Here is a 17,308-nt window from a genome sequence, read left to right as displayed (position 1 = left end):
TATTGCACGCCCCACTTTTCAGTTTCTGATTTTCCACAAAAATTTAAAATAGCCAATACATTTCGTTCAACTTCACAATTGTGTTCCACTTGTTGTTGATTCTTCACCAAAAATTTACATTTGGTATCTTTATGTTTGAAGCATGATATATTGGAAAAGGTTGAAAAGTTCCAGGGGGCCGAATACTTTCGCAAGGCACTGTATACTGGAATCATGTGTTTGTAGCCCCTATGTTAGGTTCTTTTGTTTTGTTTCTACCTGTTTATATAAAGAGAAGTTTTGATTATGATGATATATGTTGTAAAGAATTGAAAGGAAAAGAACCTTTTCAATAAAAAATTATTTGATTAAAGAATATAGAGTTGCATGTCAAATTTATGTATTAGATAGCCAATCAGTCTGGCTGCTCTTATGTCTCTTACAAGTTCTAAGATAACTTTAGGTAGAAAGTATATTGTTGGTACAATAAGAAATGTGACACGTAGTCCTTCCCGTACAGTTTTAATGACACAGCCCTTTTCCAAGGCTGCATCCAGAATATCAAACAGTAGTGTTGAGCGATACCTTCCGATATTTGAAAGTATCGGTATCGGATTGTATCGGCCGATATCCGAAAAATATCGGATATCGCCGATACCCGATACCAATACAAGTCAATGGGACACAAATATCGTAAGTGATCCTGGATGGTTCCCAGGGTCTGAAGGAGAGGAAACTCTCCTTCAGGCCCTGGGATCCAAATTCATGTGTAAAATAAAGAATAAAAATAAAAAATAGGGATATACTCACCCTCTGACGTGCCCTGGTTGTAACCGCTGCAACCGGCAGCCTCCGTTCCTAAGAATGAGCGATTGAAGGACCTTCGATGACGTGGCGGCTTGTGATTGGTCGCGTCACCGCTCATGTGACCGCTCACGCGACCAATCACAAGACCGCGACGTCATCGCAGGTCCTTCACTCGCTCATTTGTAGGAACGGAGGCTGCCGGTTGCAGCGGTTACAACCAGGGCGCGTCAGAGGGTGAGTATATCCCTATTTTTTATTTTTATTCTTTATTTTACACATGAATATGCATCCCGATCCCGATTCCCGATATCGCAAAAATATCGGAACTCGGTATCGGAATTCCGATACCGCAAATATCAGCCGATACCCGATAATTGCGGTATCGGAATGCTCAACACTATCAAACAGCTGTCTTTAGAAGGGTCACGATCACCGGTAGCCGAGACCCTGGAGATTCTCCGACGCAGGGGGAGCTACACTGTAACCTTATTTCTCAGGGTTGTTAAAAAGCGGCACTGAGGAATAAGTAGCCTTAAGTGCTGCTGTTAAATGGCATATCCGCGGTCGTTAAGGGGTTAACCACATCGTTTTTGGTGTCTCTAATAAAACCTTATTAATATTGATACACACTAGTCGTATTTATATTTTTGCTTATCTTTGTGCTCAAGTAGTTTCTTTATAGTTTCTGCTGTCTACTTGCACCTTATATAATACAATATGACTTTATATTGGGTTATTGAATCACTCCTTTTTTTGGGGGGTGCTAATGTGTCACTTACTGGCCTGCTTGTTGTAGTTTTGATAAAACCAGTTTTATCAGAGGACTAGTAAACCTGCTGCCATTTAGTCCTTCATATTTGGGAGCTCTGTATAACCCCATCCCCACCACTGATTGGCGGCTTTCTGCCCATGCTCAGTGCACACAGAAAACTGACAATGATCTGGTTGAAGTGATACAGAGCTCAGCATGCAGAGATCTGATCAATATGCAACAGATAAAACATTTTTAATAAAATTTACAGCACTAGGCAAAGTAAAGGAAATATTGCTGGAATCAGTGTCTCTACCCCTACATTATGCTCTTAGACAGGGTAGCAAAACCCTCACAGAGACCCTTTAGAAGTCTGTGAAAAGAAGACTAAATCAGTGTACTTACACATGCCACTTAGAAATAGAATTGTTAGTAGAGAAAACATAAACGCTCACAGGTTAAGGTGCACTGCAAAGTGATCAAGTGATCATGTTACAGGCTATATGTGAAGATCTGGCATTGCATCACTTACTGGGCTGCTTGATGGCATTTGAATGAAATCAATGTTTTCTCTGCTGTAGATGTAGCAGTTCTCTGAATATTGAGCTGGGCCTCAATATACCAATAATGCACACCATTATGCCTGAAGTGAAGAAATAGTGCCTCCACCATAACAATGATCACGTTTGTGCCCCCCCCCCCATAGTAAAAACTGCCCCTTCAATCACTGGGGCCAGGTTTAATTTCTACCATACCTATATATGTATATATATATATATATATATATATATATATATATATATACATATATATATATATATACACTCACCGGCCACTTTATTAGGTACACCATGCTAGTAACGGGTTGGACCCCCTTTTGCCTTCAGAACTGCCTCAATTCTTCGTGGCATAGATTCAACAAGGTGCTGGAAGCATTCCTCAGAGATTTTGGTCCATATTGACATGATGGCATCACACAGTTGCCGCAGATTTGTCGGCTGCACATCCCAAAGATGCTCCATACAAGGCAGGATGGATCCATGCTTTCATGTTCTTTACGCCAAATTCTGACCCTACCATCCGAATGTCGCAGCAGAAATCGAGACTCATCAGACCAAGCAACGTTTTTCCAATCTTCTACTGTCCAATTTCGATTAGCTTGTACAAATTGTAGCCTCAGTTTCCTGTTCTTAGCTGAAAGGAGTGGTACCCGGTGTGGTCTTCTGCAGCTGTAGCCCATCTGCCTCAAAGTTCGACGCACTGTGCATTCAGAGATGCTCTTAGGCCTACCTTGGTTGTAACGGGTGGCGATTTGAGTCACTGTTGCCTTTCTATCAGCTCGAACCAGTCTGCCCATTCTCCTCTGACCTCTGGCATCAACAAGGCATTTCCGCCCACAGAACTGCCGCTCACTGGATTTTTTTTCTTTTTCGGACCATTCTCTGTAAACCCTAGAGATGGTTGTGCGTGAAAATCCCAGTAGATCAGCAGTTTCTGAAATACTCAGACCAGCCCTTCTGGCACCAACAACCATGCCACGTTCAAAGGCACTCAAATCACCTTTCTTCCCCATACTGATGCTCGGTTTGAACTGCAGGAGATTGTCTTGACCATGTCTACATGCCTAAATGCACTGAGTTGCCACCATGTGATTGGCTGATTAGAAATTAAGTGTTAACAAGAAGTTGGACAGGTGTACCTAATAAAGTGGCCAGTGAGTGTATATAGGTTTGGTAGAAATTATATATATATTATATATATATATTATATATATACCTACCTAGACTATAGAAAGGCAGGCAGCATTCCAAATACAGTTTACATAAAGGTGGAAATTCTTGTATTGTCCCATCTCAAATGTGATATTTCGACTGCAGAAAAAAACAATGGTGATTCTTACTTGAGAAAGGCTCACAACTCTTTTTTTTTTCTTGAGCGAAAACGTCGCATATAAGATGGTCCAATAAACATGCCCCACTATTTGTACAGCTTATTTGGAGTGCTGCCTGCCTCCTCTATCCTTTATACAGTGGTCCTCAGGTCGGTGTACAGGGGCTTGCACCCAATATTTCACGGTGCAGCTGTTACCATCTTATCCTATCTATGTACTGTAGTTCTCTTAGGGTATGTGCACAGCGTATTGTAGATGCCAACGCGTCCACATAATTTTTGAAGCAGATGATGCTTCAGGAAAACACTGGCGGTGTCTCCTGAAGCACATTCTATGCCGCCTTTCTGGTCGTTTCTGTGGTGGCTTTGCTTTCCATGTCCTCTTTCTTTACTTTTATACATAAGATATTGGCTCCACCGGAAGAATGGAGCGGTCACTTCTTTTAGCCTCTTCACTAGTGTTGAGCGATACCGTCCGATATTTGAAAGTATCGGTATCGGATTGGATCGGCCGATATCCAAAAAATATCAGATATCGCCGATACCGATACCTGATACCAATACAAGTCAATGGTACACAAATATCGGAAAGTAATAGCGAGCGATCCTGGATGGTTCCCAGGGTGTGAAGGAGAGGAAACTCTCCTTCAGGCCCTGGGATCCATATTCATGTAAAATATAAAGAATAAAAATAAAAAATATGGATGTACTCACCCTCGGACGGCCCCTGGCTGTCACGCAGCAAGCGTCTGCCTCCGTTCCTAAGAATGCAGAGTGAAGGACCTTCGATGACATCGTGGTCACATGAGCGGTCACATGAGCGGTCACGCGACCAATCACAAGACCGCGACGTTATCGCAGGTCCTACACTCACTGCATTCTTAGGAACAGAGGCTGCCGGTTGCACTGCTGAGAGACAGGGGCCGTCGGTGGGTGAGTATATCCATATTTTTTATTCTTTATTTTTTACATGAATATGGATCCCGATTCCGATTTCCGATAACGCAAAAATATCAGAACTCGGTATCGGAATTCCGATACAGCGATTATCGGCCGATACCCGATATTTGCAGTATCGGAATGCTCAACACTACTCTTCACTGCTGTCGAAGTCTGAAGCAGTTGGAAGAAGTGACAAAAGACAGAACATATTCTCAGCAAGTCGATTTGACTTTGCTGTGGATATGTTCATTCTGCTTGATGTTTCTCCAGCTCCTTTTCTGGAGGGTTTCAGGCAGAATCTGACTGTATATGACATTGTGCGCACAGACCTTTCCAGTCCAACATACACCAGCCCCGTACCCAATATTCTGTTGTGTAGCCTAATTCTATACAGCAAAAAGTAGCAGGCAGACATAAAGATGATACACAATAATTATTTAATCAGGCAATGGAGTCCAAGGCTGCAGCGGTATAAGCACTGTTGCCATTAGATCACTGCTGAATGGACTGATGGTTTCTTCCAATATCACTGCTATAATCTTACACTTCCTCTTTGAATCTCTACGATGTTCTTCTGAGGCTTCAAAGGAAGCAGTGACTACGGCATAGGGGGCAGCGAGGGTTGGAGCGGAGCCATGTGGAGATGCAACTGGGATGGTAGCAATGATTGCATGGAAGAACTACGACTTCCTCTCCAACCTCATAGTCCATTATGCAGATGGTGCAGGATTCTGCCTCTTCCTCAGATGTTATCCTTCGTGTGGGGAAGCTCTTAGTGCACAGAGCTTGCCTTTGCTGCAGAATACGAAGCAGGTTATATTGGGCAGGTGGCGATGGTGGCCGCATATGTGGAGGAGGTGGATAGACTCCCATTCCCTGCAGGCGAATGATGCGGTTAAACAGATGGTTTGGCTGGTGAGGCTGTAGAGCAGATGGGTTTGGAGCTGGGACCTCCCTGGGTCTGGAAGGCTCTGCAGGGGCCGGTCTCAGTGGCGAGCGACTTCTTTCCCTGCTCTGGTCTGCTCTCTGCCGCAGAGAAGCTCTGGCCCTTCTCCCTCTCTCGGTGACTGCAGTGCGGTCTGTATGATGGCCATCATTGGTAATGAGCCTTCTCTGCTCCCTTAGGCGATGGTGGAGGATTATGGCCTGACCTATAAAGAGAAAGATTACTATAATTATGCTAAGTTTAAAAAAACACTTTTGGGCTAAATGGATAGAACCAGCTGTTGCTTTGGGATTTAAGGATAGAAGGAAACATTGTTTCATCTTTGGCCTACATAAACCTGCTCAGTATCCCTTCTCTGCAGACATTACAAAGCAGGGTGCAAATATGTTAGCATTTTGGGCTCCACTTTTAACTTTTGCCCAGGGCCTCACTTTGTCTACAACTTTCCCTGACTTACCCCCAAGGAATAAGAATGGAAGATGGAGGACGCACTGTGTGTCCTGAAACATCTTAGCCCAAAGAAAACCCTCAGAAAAGCTCCTATAAGGCAGAATAGTCTGTCACTTACCCTGGTTTTCAGGTCTGCTCAGCCATGTCTCATTGTCAGCATTGAGCTGACGCAGCTCCCGGGACGTCATGGCTGAGTTTCTCGGGGCTGAGATGGTAAAATGTAAAGAACTACGTTCTCTGATGGCACAGGTGTTATTGTGCCAAATAATAATAATAATAACTGTGGAAGTAAATACCAGACGTACAAACAATCTAGCGCGCGCTTCCAAAACCAAAGTGGAGTCTCCGCAAAGGCATCAACTCTGAAAATGGCGCTGATGTCACCGGGCGCAGAGATTGTATATACTCACAACATTCTGTGTCACTGTGACATCACATGTGAGAGCAACAACGCGCTGCCATAATGGCTGACTGTCCTATATGTGATATATCCTCCATATACACACATACACTCCTGGGGAAAAAATGTATACATTGTAAGAATATTACACACCTAGGAATAATAATCAGTGTTATCATTTATATCAGTGTGTGCATTATTCCCTAAACCTCAGCTGCTGCAGAACATGTTTCTCATGGTGGTCCTGAAGTAAAACAAAACACAAACTCAGCTACCAGTCCCCGCTGCTCCTCAGTACTGCTGCCAGGGTCCTCCTCTGATTTCCCAGCTTCCTCTTCCAGTAGATTTAATCACTCAAATTAATAGAAATCTCCCATTCATATGTTTTATCATGATACAAAATAAGCACTTTAAAAAAAGAAAACAGAGAAATGAGATTTTCAGGAAACAGCATGTATGAAGGTGGATACTTATGGTATGATATATGCAGAGAGAGGAATGCTGTGAGGACAAAGATCATGTTAGTCCACCTGATTAACCCTCAGGAAAATAATCCGGTCGTATTCGGACGTACATAGAAATCTCTGAATTGGGACCTCCCATTGGCCCCAGATGCTATTAAGCAACCCGGTGGAGATGACAGAGGCGTCCTTGTCTAACTTCTTTGATACCCTGTACGTAACCCCTTTTCTCATGTACAGCACCATGGAATTAATGGTGCTATATAAATAATAATAATAATAATACCATGGTTGCTGGTCACTATTGAATCTAAGGGGTTATATTACTGCAATCAGAGCTAGCTTGTATTGAAGCAGTTACGGGTGGGTGTCAGATGTGTTTAACAGCCGGTACCGACTGGGTATGGGATAGGCTCAGCTTGTGAGTCTGCTCATTATAATAATCCTAACTCGTGCTGTACATATACAGCTCTGGCAAAAATTAAGAGACCTCTGCAAAATGTTCAGTTTGTCTGATTTTTCACTTTACATGTAAATTTTTGAGCAAAATGTAAATTGTTCGTTTAGTCTATAAACTTCTGACAAAATGACTCCGAAGTTCCAAGCAATACATTTTGTATTGTTTTTCTGACAAAGAAAAATGGTCAAAATTAAAAAGAAATGCTTTCAGACCTCAAATAATGCAAAGAAAACAAGTTCATAATCATTTATAAACAAAAGTACTAATATTTTAACTTAGGAAGAGTTCAGAAATCAATATTTTGTGGAATAACCATGATTTTTAATCACAGCTTTCATACATCTTGGCATGCTTTCCACAAGTCTCTCACACTGCTTTTGGGTGACCTTCTGCCACTCCTGTTACAAACATTTAAACAGTTCTTTGTTTGATGGCTTGTGACTATCCATATTCCTCTTGATTACATTCCAGAGGTTTTCAATGGTGTTCAATGATAACCTTGTAAGCAGCTTCATTCATACGTCCTTCACAAAGATTAATCTGCCCCATTCAAGCATTGCTGAAGCATCCCCAGATCATCACCGATCCTCCATCATCACCGATCCTCCAGTGGGTGCAAGACACTCTGGCTTGTACGCCTCTCCAGGTCTCTGTCTAACCATTAGACGAACAGGTATTAGGTAAGGCTGAAAATTAGACTCATCATTGAAGATTACCTTCCTACAGTCCGCTATGGTCCAATCCTTATGGTTGTTAAGTCCTTCTCAGTCCCTGGCTTACTGGAGGTAAGCTTCCAGGTAAATGACACGCAAACAAAGTATTGTGTGATCATATACAGGGGAAGCTCAGGAGCGCGTCTGACTCTCTGGGCTTTACCCCTCCTTTATAAAGAAAAAAGAGTTATGCATTTGCAGACATGCGCACAAGCGCTCATTATTTCACATTCTCTTACAAAGCTTATCTATACTGTGAAATTTACAACCTCTAGTATTTGGCTAAAAGGCTATAATAACAGAAGGAATGCGTGCATAAAAAGGAAATGTCAACTTGCTCAAGTTTCTTGATATGAGCCAGATGTTTCAGGAGAAAGATACAATGGATTCTTTCAGTCTAATCTCTACAATTCCCCCCTTTGACATATTCCTTTTATTTATTACCATAGGGCCAAAGACAAAGCCTTTATTTTTGGTATTACACATACACACACTTATATTATTAATAAGAGAATCAAATCTAGTATTAATTCTTCTATTGCAAATTATTTTCTTCTTTAGCAGTATACTAAAATATAAAAACAAAAATTAGTACAGTAATATTAATTAGAATCACTAGAGGATAACATAAGAATAAAGGAGGAAAAAAAAACTTTATACTCTTGCATCTATTACACAAAGGTTATCTGTGCATACTGAGATACCCTTGAGCACAATCTGGAATAGTACGTATATGACTACAATAATCATAACTATATGTATTATGCTCTGCATAATCCCAGCAACCCACCCACCGATTCCTCTGAACCAGTTGGCTGGGTTAAGAAAAGAAAAGGTATCTGACCACCAGCTATCCTTATTCTGGTCATTATCTTTGTCATACTGATCTCTGAGTCGTTGTACATCCTTTAATTTAAATGTCATACTCATAATACTATTAACATCAATATCATGAGTTTTGTACTGCTTTTTTGCAGTGGCTTGCATGTATCCATGATGCCTTTCCTTCAAGCTTGACTGATGTAGGTGTTGTCAACAGGACTTGGAAGGGTCCGTCAAATCTTGGTTCAAGAGCCTTTCTGGTGTGTCTTTTTACATAGACTTGATCACCTGGTTCCAACTTGTGACTTCCTTCAGTGTTGTCAGGATCTGGAAGGGAAGCAAAAACTTGTGCATGCACCTTAGTTAATTGTTTCTGAAGATTTTGCACATAAGAAGTCAATGACTCAATATTTAACACAAGTTGTTGTGGAAAATAACATCCTAAATTGGCAGTCCTGCCAAACAAAATTTCATATGGAGACAGTTTAGTCTTACCCCTTGGGGTATTGCGTATTGAGTAAAGGGCCAGTGGAAGGCATTCTGTCCAAGGCTTTCCTGTTTCAGCCATGGCTTTCTGTATTTTTAATTTTAAAGTTCCATTCATGCGTTCCACCTTACCGGAACTTTGAGGATGGTATGGAGTGTGTAACTGACTTTCAACACCCAACATTTTCAGTACATTTTGAAATATTTCTCCAGTGAAATGAGTACCCCTATCTGACTCGATCACTTCAGGGAGACCGTAACGGGGTATCAGTTCGGCAACTAGCTTTACAGCAGTGTTTTTAGCTGAAGCCTTCCGAACTGGATAGGCCTCTGGCCACCCTGAGAACATGTCCACACACACCAACACATACTCATACCCATTACTTTTTGGCAGCTGGATAAAGTCTATTTGTAATCGCTGAAACGGATAGAGAGGTCGGACGTGGTGCTTCATAGGGGTCTTTGTCGTCTGTCCGGGATTATGTGCCAGGCATATAACGCATGCAGCACAATAGTCTCTTGCGTAGTTGCCAAAACCTGGAGCCAACCAGACTTTGTTTGCCAGTAGTGTCATTGCATTTGCAGACACATGAGTAGGGTGGTGCAGTCCACCAACTACAATCGGGTACCAGGCTCTAGGTAGACATATTAGTCCATCTTTCTTCCAAATTCCTGCTTGTTCTTCTGCCCCTTCCTTTTTCCACCTGTCCCTCTCCTCTTCTCCTGCATCTTCCTGTGCTTGTCTCAGTCTATCTTCAGTATTTTCTGTGGGGTTTACAGTATGAACCTGCTGTAAGGGTTTGACCGCTGCTGCCTTGGCTGCTTTATCAGCCCTATCATTTCCCCTAGATTCCCTAGTGTCGAGTCTCACATGTGCAGCTACCTTAATTACTGCTACTTCTTTTGTTTCTTGTGCAGCCTCTAAGATCTGTTTGATCAGAGAAGCATGTTTTACAGGTTGGCCTGACGCTGTCATGTAACCTCTAGCTCTCCAGATTACTCCAAAGTCAAACACAATATCATGTGCATACCTAGAATCAGTGTATATATTAGCTGTCTGATTCTCAGCTATTTTTAGCGCTTCAATCAATGCTGTTAGTTCTGCTTCTTGTGCAGACTGTTTCGGTGGAAGAGGTTCTGCTTTGAGAGTTTCAGATTCTGACACAACTGCATACCCTGTATGGAAATTACCTGTGTCATCTGCAAACCTACTACCGTCTATAAACAGCTCTAAATCTGGATTTTGAAGTGGTGTTTCGGATACATTGGGTAAGCCTACCGTTTCTTGTAAAATGAGCTCTGTACAATCATGTGTGTCTGTAGGGAAAAAATTTGCGTGTGGATCAGTGTCCTTATTCCCCCCTTCAGACTCGAGAGGTAGCAGTGTTGCTAAATTGAGAGTCTGAAGCCTTGCAAATGTGATAGTAGAGGGGAGCAGCAAAGAACACTGTAGCCGCAAATGTCTGGCCATGGAAATGTGTTTTGGTTGGACCTGGTTTAATATCCCATAAACATCATGTGTAGTTTGAACTGTGAGTGGATGCTCTAGGACAATTTCTGATGCTTTGTCCAACAATAGCGAGACAGCAACAACCACACGTACACAGGTTGGCGCTGCCCTGGCTACTGGATCTAACCTTGCTGAAAGATATGCAATTGGTCTTTGTTTCCCTGCATGCTTCTGGGTAAGAACTCCTGTAGCATGAGAATCAACTTCTGCAGCCATAAGCTGAAATGGTTTTGTGTAGTCTGGTAGCCCTAACGCTGGAGCTGAAACAAGGGCATCTTTTAATTGTTGGAACGAAATCTGACCTTCTTTTGTCAACAAATAAGGTTCACTTTTTACACAGTCATACAGTGGTTGCATTAGTTGACTGGCATGTATAATCCATTGTCTACAATGAGACACTATTCCTAAAAATGCTCGTAGCTGTTTATGATTTCTAGGCTCATTCATCTGTCTTATTGCTTCAGTTCTTTGAGGTGTAAGATGCTTTTTACCTTGAGAAATGCAATGACCTAGAAAGACCACTTTGGTCTGACAAACTTGTAGCTTTTGTCTATTCACTTTACACCCTTCTTTTTCTAGAAAACATAGTAAACTCACAGTGGACCTTTCTGCAGTTTCTAGATCTGGGCAGCAAAGTAGTAGGTCATCCACATACTGCAAAATTACTACCTGTGATTCAGGTTCAAACCTTTGAAGAACTGTTTGTAGGGCATTTGAATAAAGAGTAGGGGAGTGTATCATTCCCTGTGGAAGGCGTGTCCACGCCAACTGTTTGCCCTTAAATGTAAATGCAAACAAATGCCAACTATCTTGGTGTAAAGGAACCGAGAAAAATGCATTTGAAAGATCTATTACAGTAAACACTTGAGAACTGGCTGGTATCTGTGATAGTAACGTATGAGGATTGGGTACAACTGGGGTGATTGGATCTAGAACTTTGTTTATTTCTCTTAGATCATGTACCATACGATATTTGGGCATAGAACCCTTATCAAGAGTTCTCTTCTTGACTGGATACAGAGGAGTGTTAGCAGGTGATTGTATCTCTACCAGAACTCCTTTCTCTCTATATCCCTCTATCTGTTTTGTAATCGCTAATTCCTGCTGGGCACTCACAGGGTATTGTCTGAGCTGTGGGAGAACAGCTCCTGGTTGCACAGATAATTTTACAGGAGAAATATGCAATAATCCCACATCAGTGTCACCCTGTGCCCACAGTGTTTCTGGGACCGTTGAGAGGTCTAGATCTGTGGTGTACTCTTTTTCTTCAGTATAATCCTCAAAAGCCTGAATTCTGACATATTGTTCTAATGATTCTGCATCATCAGGGATAGTCAACATAACTGTGCCATCTTCCCTAAAATTGATGTTAGCTTCTAATTTCTTTAGGACATCAGTTCCTAACAGACATGTTGGGGCACCTCTGGCATACAAAAATCTGGATGCAAAACATTTAGGTCCTAATGAGACCTCTAGGGGCACAGTATATGGTAGTGTTCGAATTACCCCATCATAACCCTCAGCAAAAGTTGTTTGTTCTGAAATATCTTCCGGATTCGGAAGAAAATCTTGATTCAAAATTGAGGAAGTTGCACCTGTATCTATCAAAAATGGAATCTCTCTCCCCCCCACATTCACCTGTATCATAGGTCTTCTAGCTGGTAGGGAAGTTTGTAACACATCGAGTCAATCTGAATCTGGTATGGGACCATCTATGATGGTAGATTTCTGCTGGTTGTCCGTTTGGGAAGGGTTATTTCTGGGAACAAATTTGCCTGACTTTATATCTGCCAACTTCTTCCTGCACTCTCTTTGGAAATGACCTGGCTTTTTACAGTAGTGGCAAAGAAAATTGTGTCTCACTCTTCCTCCTGTATTAGCTTGTGCTATTCTAACAGGCTTACGATTCTCTCTCATATCCATGGCTATTCCTAAACATCGTTGTTTCACAATATTTGGTTGTTCAATTGTTCTCCAATCTGGAGTAGAGGATTTAAATTTTTCTCTGATTTTTGGATCTAGCCCCTCTATTAATTGTTTTGTAAAAAGTCTCCTTACTGAAGCATCAGTCAAATCCAATCCTTCATCCCTAAAGTTATTTTCTAGTTCTTGACTATATTCTTCAATACTTTGCCCAAATTTCTGCATAATCACACCTGTAGACCCCCTTTCCCTCTGTTTTCCTCTCATGAAAATTATTAATGCCTCTGTGAACTGGGTACCTGATGCTTCTGTCTGTAAGGCACCCCCTTCTGCCACTGGTCTATTTGAGTCTGCATGATTTGTTGTATATACTGCGCAAATCGGATAGGATATTGAGTGGGATCAGGCGCATTATGCAGGAGGGACATACCCTCGGCAGGGGACCAAGGAAAGTATTGTCTGGTCTGATGATATCTGGTGTTCATTACCCCGTCAGCACCAGCTTCTCTAAAAGGTCTTGGTACTACCCTAACAGGGGCAAGTACAGCGCCATATCTAGGTGTACCACAGGCTAGGCAATCATTTCTCCAATCTGGATTTTGTTGTCCACAGTGTGAACATTCCCATCCTCCTACCCCACCAAGATTGGGATACAAGGCTGGAAATTGTTTTCCTCCTTCTGCTCTTCCAGATGGTACAAATGATTGGGCTTTTGGATCTAGGTAAGGTGGCGGGATTATGTCACAACTTTTTCCCTTCCCCATGATCCATTTGGAAGTGTCTGGATCGTACTTCCAATTCTCCTCTTTAGCTGTTTTTGAGACCTCTATCATACAATGTATGATTTCTTCCCACCCATTGTCTTTGATAATTCCACCTCGTTCTTTACTCAGTCTTTCCCATTCTGTACTAAACATAAGTGCTTCTGAAATTCCCAATTTTTCTCTTACCCTTCTAATCTGCCTTCTGACTGTCTTTCCACATCTTTCCTGTATGATATCTGCTGCTTCCACTTGTCCTAAGACAGTTTTGGTCTGTTTATTTCCCATTTTTCTTTTCAATATTAGCTATGACTACCCTAGGTGACGTTTGGACAACCACTTACTCTATGGTGATGTCTCGTTGCCTTCTCTCCTAGGGAGCTAAAATATTGAAGGGCTGATCTGCTCCGTTCCCATTTTCCTTTTCAATATTAGCTATGACTACCCTAGGTGACGTTTGGACAACCACTTCCTCTGTTGGTGGCGTCTCGTCGCCTTCTCTCCTAAGGAGCTAAAATATTGAAGGGCTGATCTGCTCCATTTCTTCTAATATGCAGGACGTACTTAAATGCTATTATGCACGCAAACAGACCCATCAACACCATACAGATCACAAAACTTTCTGTGTCAGTTAGCATACTTGTCCCAGGCTCATGAAACCGCGTCCTGGGCTCATTCTATCAAACCTTATCCAGAAATGAAGGAGGTTAAGCACTTAATTGAGAGTCAAGCATGGGCGGAGGTCTCCCAGAAGGACGCAACAACATGACCCAGTTAGGCTGACTTCCATGTATAAGGCTTATACCCCAACTATTTCGGCTTATTTTTCTACGCACTTTTGCTCTTCTTTCACAACATACCACAACCTTCACACTGTTCACACACTGCCAGGGACAGGACTCATAAGTCTATACAATATGGTAACCCGAGTTTTATAGGTATCTACTCACTACTAGACTAACCCAGCGTGACACGGCTCATAGAGATCTTTCGGATAATACAGGGCAGATAAAAGAGAACTAATAATGTCTCTTACCTGGCCAGGTTTTTCAGTTCATTTGCCGTCCATTATCCCAGATCTCCGTTGTCCGTATCCGCAGGTAAATCTCGAGCAAATACTCTTATCTCAGGTCCCTGTTCGATGCGCCAAAGAAATGTTAAGTCCTTCTCAGTCCCTGGCTTACTGGAGGTAAGCTTCCAGGTAAATGACACGCAAACAAAGTATTGTGTGATCATATACAGGGGAAGCTCAGGAGCGCGTCTGACTCTCTGGGCTTTACCCCTCCTTTATAAAGAAAAAAGAGTTATGCATTTGCAGACATGCGCACAAGCGCTCATTATTTCACATTCTCTTACAAAGCTTATCTATACTGTGAAATTTACAACCTCTAGTATTTGGCTAAAAGGCTATAATAACAGAAGGAATGCGTGCATAAAAAGGAAATGTCAACTTGCTCAAGTTTCTTGATATGAGCCAGATGTTTCAGGAGAAAGATACAATGGATTCTTTCAGTCTAATCTCTACATGGTCTTTGGCAAACTTCAGCCTCGCTTTCCTTTACTTCTCATTGATGAAAGGCTTTTTTCTAGCTTTACATGACTTGAGCCCTGCCTCTAGGAGCCTGTTACGAACTTTTCTTGTCGTGCACTTCACCCTAGCTGCCATTTGCTATTCCTTTTGTAGGTCACTTGTTGTCATGGTGCGGTTGCTGAGTGACATTCGAATAGGATGACGGTCATGCCGGTCAGTAGAGAGCCATTTTTGCCCTCTGTCAGTCTGTAGCTTTGTTGTCCCCAATGTCTGCTGCTTGACCTTGCTGTAATGGACTGCCTTCTTAGTTTTTCTAAAGGATGGAGGCAACATGACGCTCACTGTGTCTCTCTGCTAGTAAAGCCAGAATTGAGCCCTTCTTTTCCTCACTTAAGACTTTTCTTTCAACTCCATTGGCATGGCTAAAGTTATTTTTTCATTCCAATTACTTTTGGGATATTACTAGCACTTGTTTTGCTGTCCAGCTTGTCCTATTGCAAGAGGATTGTGAAAGCCACAGCAGTGTTTTTAGACTTTTTTTCATTAAATAAGATTTGGTTCTGGTGATCACCTAATCAGTAGCACATTAAGTAGAATGAGATGTACTCTGGTTAGAATTCAACTGACACTGGAATGGAATGGCTGTAAGACATGTAGAGAAGCTGATTCTTATAAAACTGTGCCATGGTCTCTTAATTTTTGCCAGAGCTGTATACGGTATAAGCAGAGGATGGGGCCATTTGGCACGAGGCTCCCCCTGTACATGGGCCCTATAGTGGTCTTGCAGCCTGCCGCCATTGGCTGCATGCTACTGAGGTCCTACATATAAAGATGAAAGAAAAAATATAAAATATTATAAGGTAAAAAATGTAAATTCATCTCAGAAAAAACTCTAATTCTTTTGTGTCCATTCACAGTAAAGCAAATGTATCTGAAACTTCTGATTTTGGTGGGAGAGGCTGATTTTTCTCTTTTGAAAGCACATACACTCTCGGCTGAATCAGGCATACATGTGTATTGGGTGAGGGGTCAGTGAGGAGAATAGAGAAAGAGAGATGACCATAATTGGTGAGTATTTTAATGTGCTTACAATACATTTCATGGATAATTAGGATGGATTAGGAAAAAATAGCATGGAGTGCTTCTTTAGTAGTAGTTCCCGATCACATGCAGGGTATTGGTGCACTCAGGAGAAATTGTACAACAAATTGAGGGGTCCATTTTTCCTATTAGCCCTGTTCTGGCACCACAGAGGCTCTGCTAATGTGACAAGGCACCCACAGACCATTCCAGCAAAATCTGAACTCCAATATGGCGCTTCTTCCTTTCTGAGCTTTGCACTGTGCCTCAAAAATAGTTTTCACCCTCACATGGGGCATTGGCACCCTTGGAAGAGTTTGCACAACAAATTTTTCTGTCTATTTTCTACTATAATCCTTGAGAAAAATGAGAAAAAAAACTTCCAAACAAAAAAAAATTATGTTTCAAAAATGGTGCTGATGTGAAAAAGACATGTGGAAAATATTATTTATTAACTATCTTGTGTGACCTATCTTTCTGATTTAAGGGCATAAGAATTAAAAGTTTCAATAATACTAATATTATTATTAATAATAATAATAATAATAATAATAATAATAATAATAATATAATGAGTATATGCCTCTATGGTTTAATAACAATTATGGAGAGTTTTAGAAATTAGAGGGATTCCAGAGTTGGGTGGAAAAAGGAATATATACGATACGTCATATACTATCTGAAGGGATACTTATGTCCTTTGCTCAATTGAAGGTGGAATTTGGGTTGGTAAATAAACAATTCTATATGTATCTGCAGCTTAGGCATTCATTTAATGCACAATCAAAATGGACCAGTTTAAGAATAGATAATAACAATAAGCCTTTATTGATTTGATATTGTAAAAGGGAAACACTAATGGTCATATTTCTGAAATTCACAAACTCCTTCTCAATACTTATTTAACAACATTCCCTTCACCGGCCGAACAAAAATGGGAGGAGGATGTGGGGCCGATCCCAGGGAATTAATGGAAATCGGTACTAGGGTTGGTTCCCCAGTATCATTAAATCAGACACAGAGATATTCCCAGATTATATTAATACATTGGACATATAAGACTCCAAGGTTCCTATGTGATATAGGATATCGAGCCTATGCTGAGTGTCCACAATATAAAATGGATGATGCAGGTCTACTGCATATGCTATGGGAGTGCCGAGAGTTGGGAAAATACTGGAAGGGAGTGCAGTCTATCATAAAAAGACATATACAATTGATATACAACCAGATCCCCAAAAATATTTCTTGTGAATATTAGAAGATAACATGGAATTTCATCCGGTTATAATAGGGATTTCAGGTATTTTATTCTAAACAGGGAAACATATTGCATCCAATTTAATGTATCCCTCACCTCCATCAATTATTGAATTGAAAAATAGGATAAATAACA

General features: G+C 41.4%; 1 protein-coding gene across 1 annotated transcript; it reads right to left on the bottom strand.

Annotated features, from left to right (window-relative positions):
- Positions 1–4,795: 4,795 nt before the first annotated feature.
- LOC143781052 (uncharacterized) lies at positions 4,796–6,138 on the bottom strand. The gene is made up of 2 exons (XM_077267606.1): positions 5,884–6,138; positions 4,796–5,520 (listed from the first exon to the last, which is right to left on the bottom strand). The coding sequence occupies exons 1-2, from the start codon at positions 5,951–5,953 to the stop codon at positions 4,952–4,954; spliced, it is 639 nt and encodes a 212-aa protein (XP_077123721.1). The 5' UTR covers positions 5,954–6,138; the 3' UTR covers positions 4,796–4,951.
- Positions 6,139–17,308: the final 11,170 nt, after the last annotated feature.

The sequence above is a fragment of the Ranitomeya variabilis genome, chromosome 6 (genome assembly GCF_051348905.1).
Source record: "Ranitomeya variabilis isolate aRanVar5 chromosome 6, aRanVar5.hap1, whole genome shotgun sequence".
In the NCBI taxonomy this organism is placed as follows: domain Eukaryota; kingdom Metazoa; phylum Chordata; class Amphibia; order Anura; family Dendrobatidae; genus Ranitomeya; species Ranitomeya variabilis.
The sequence above is the reverse complement of the archived record's forward strand: the minus strand, read 5'-3'. Positions and strand labels throughout refer to the sequence as shown.

What these genes read in the sequence shown, in the direction of transcription:
- LOC143781052 (XM_077267606.1), bottom strand. Translation starts at nt 5,953, where the DNA reads ATGACGTCCCGGGAGCTGCGTCAGCTCAATGCTGACAATGAGACATGG. An exon ending in GAGCAGACCTGAAAACCAGG is followed by an intron (nt 5,521 to 5,883) that starts GTAAGTGACAGA and finishes TTCTCTTTATAG; the next exon opens with GTCAGGCCATAATCCTCCAC.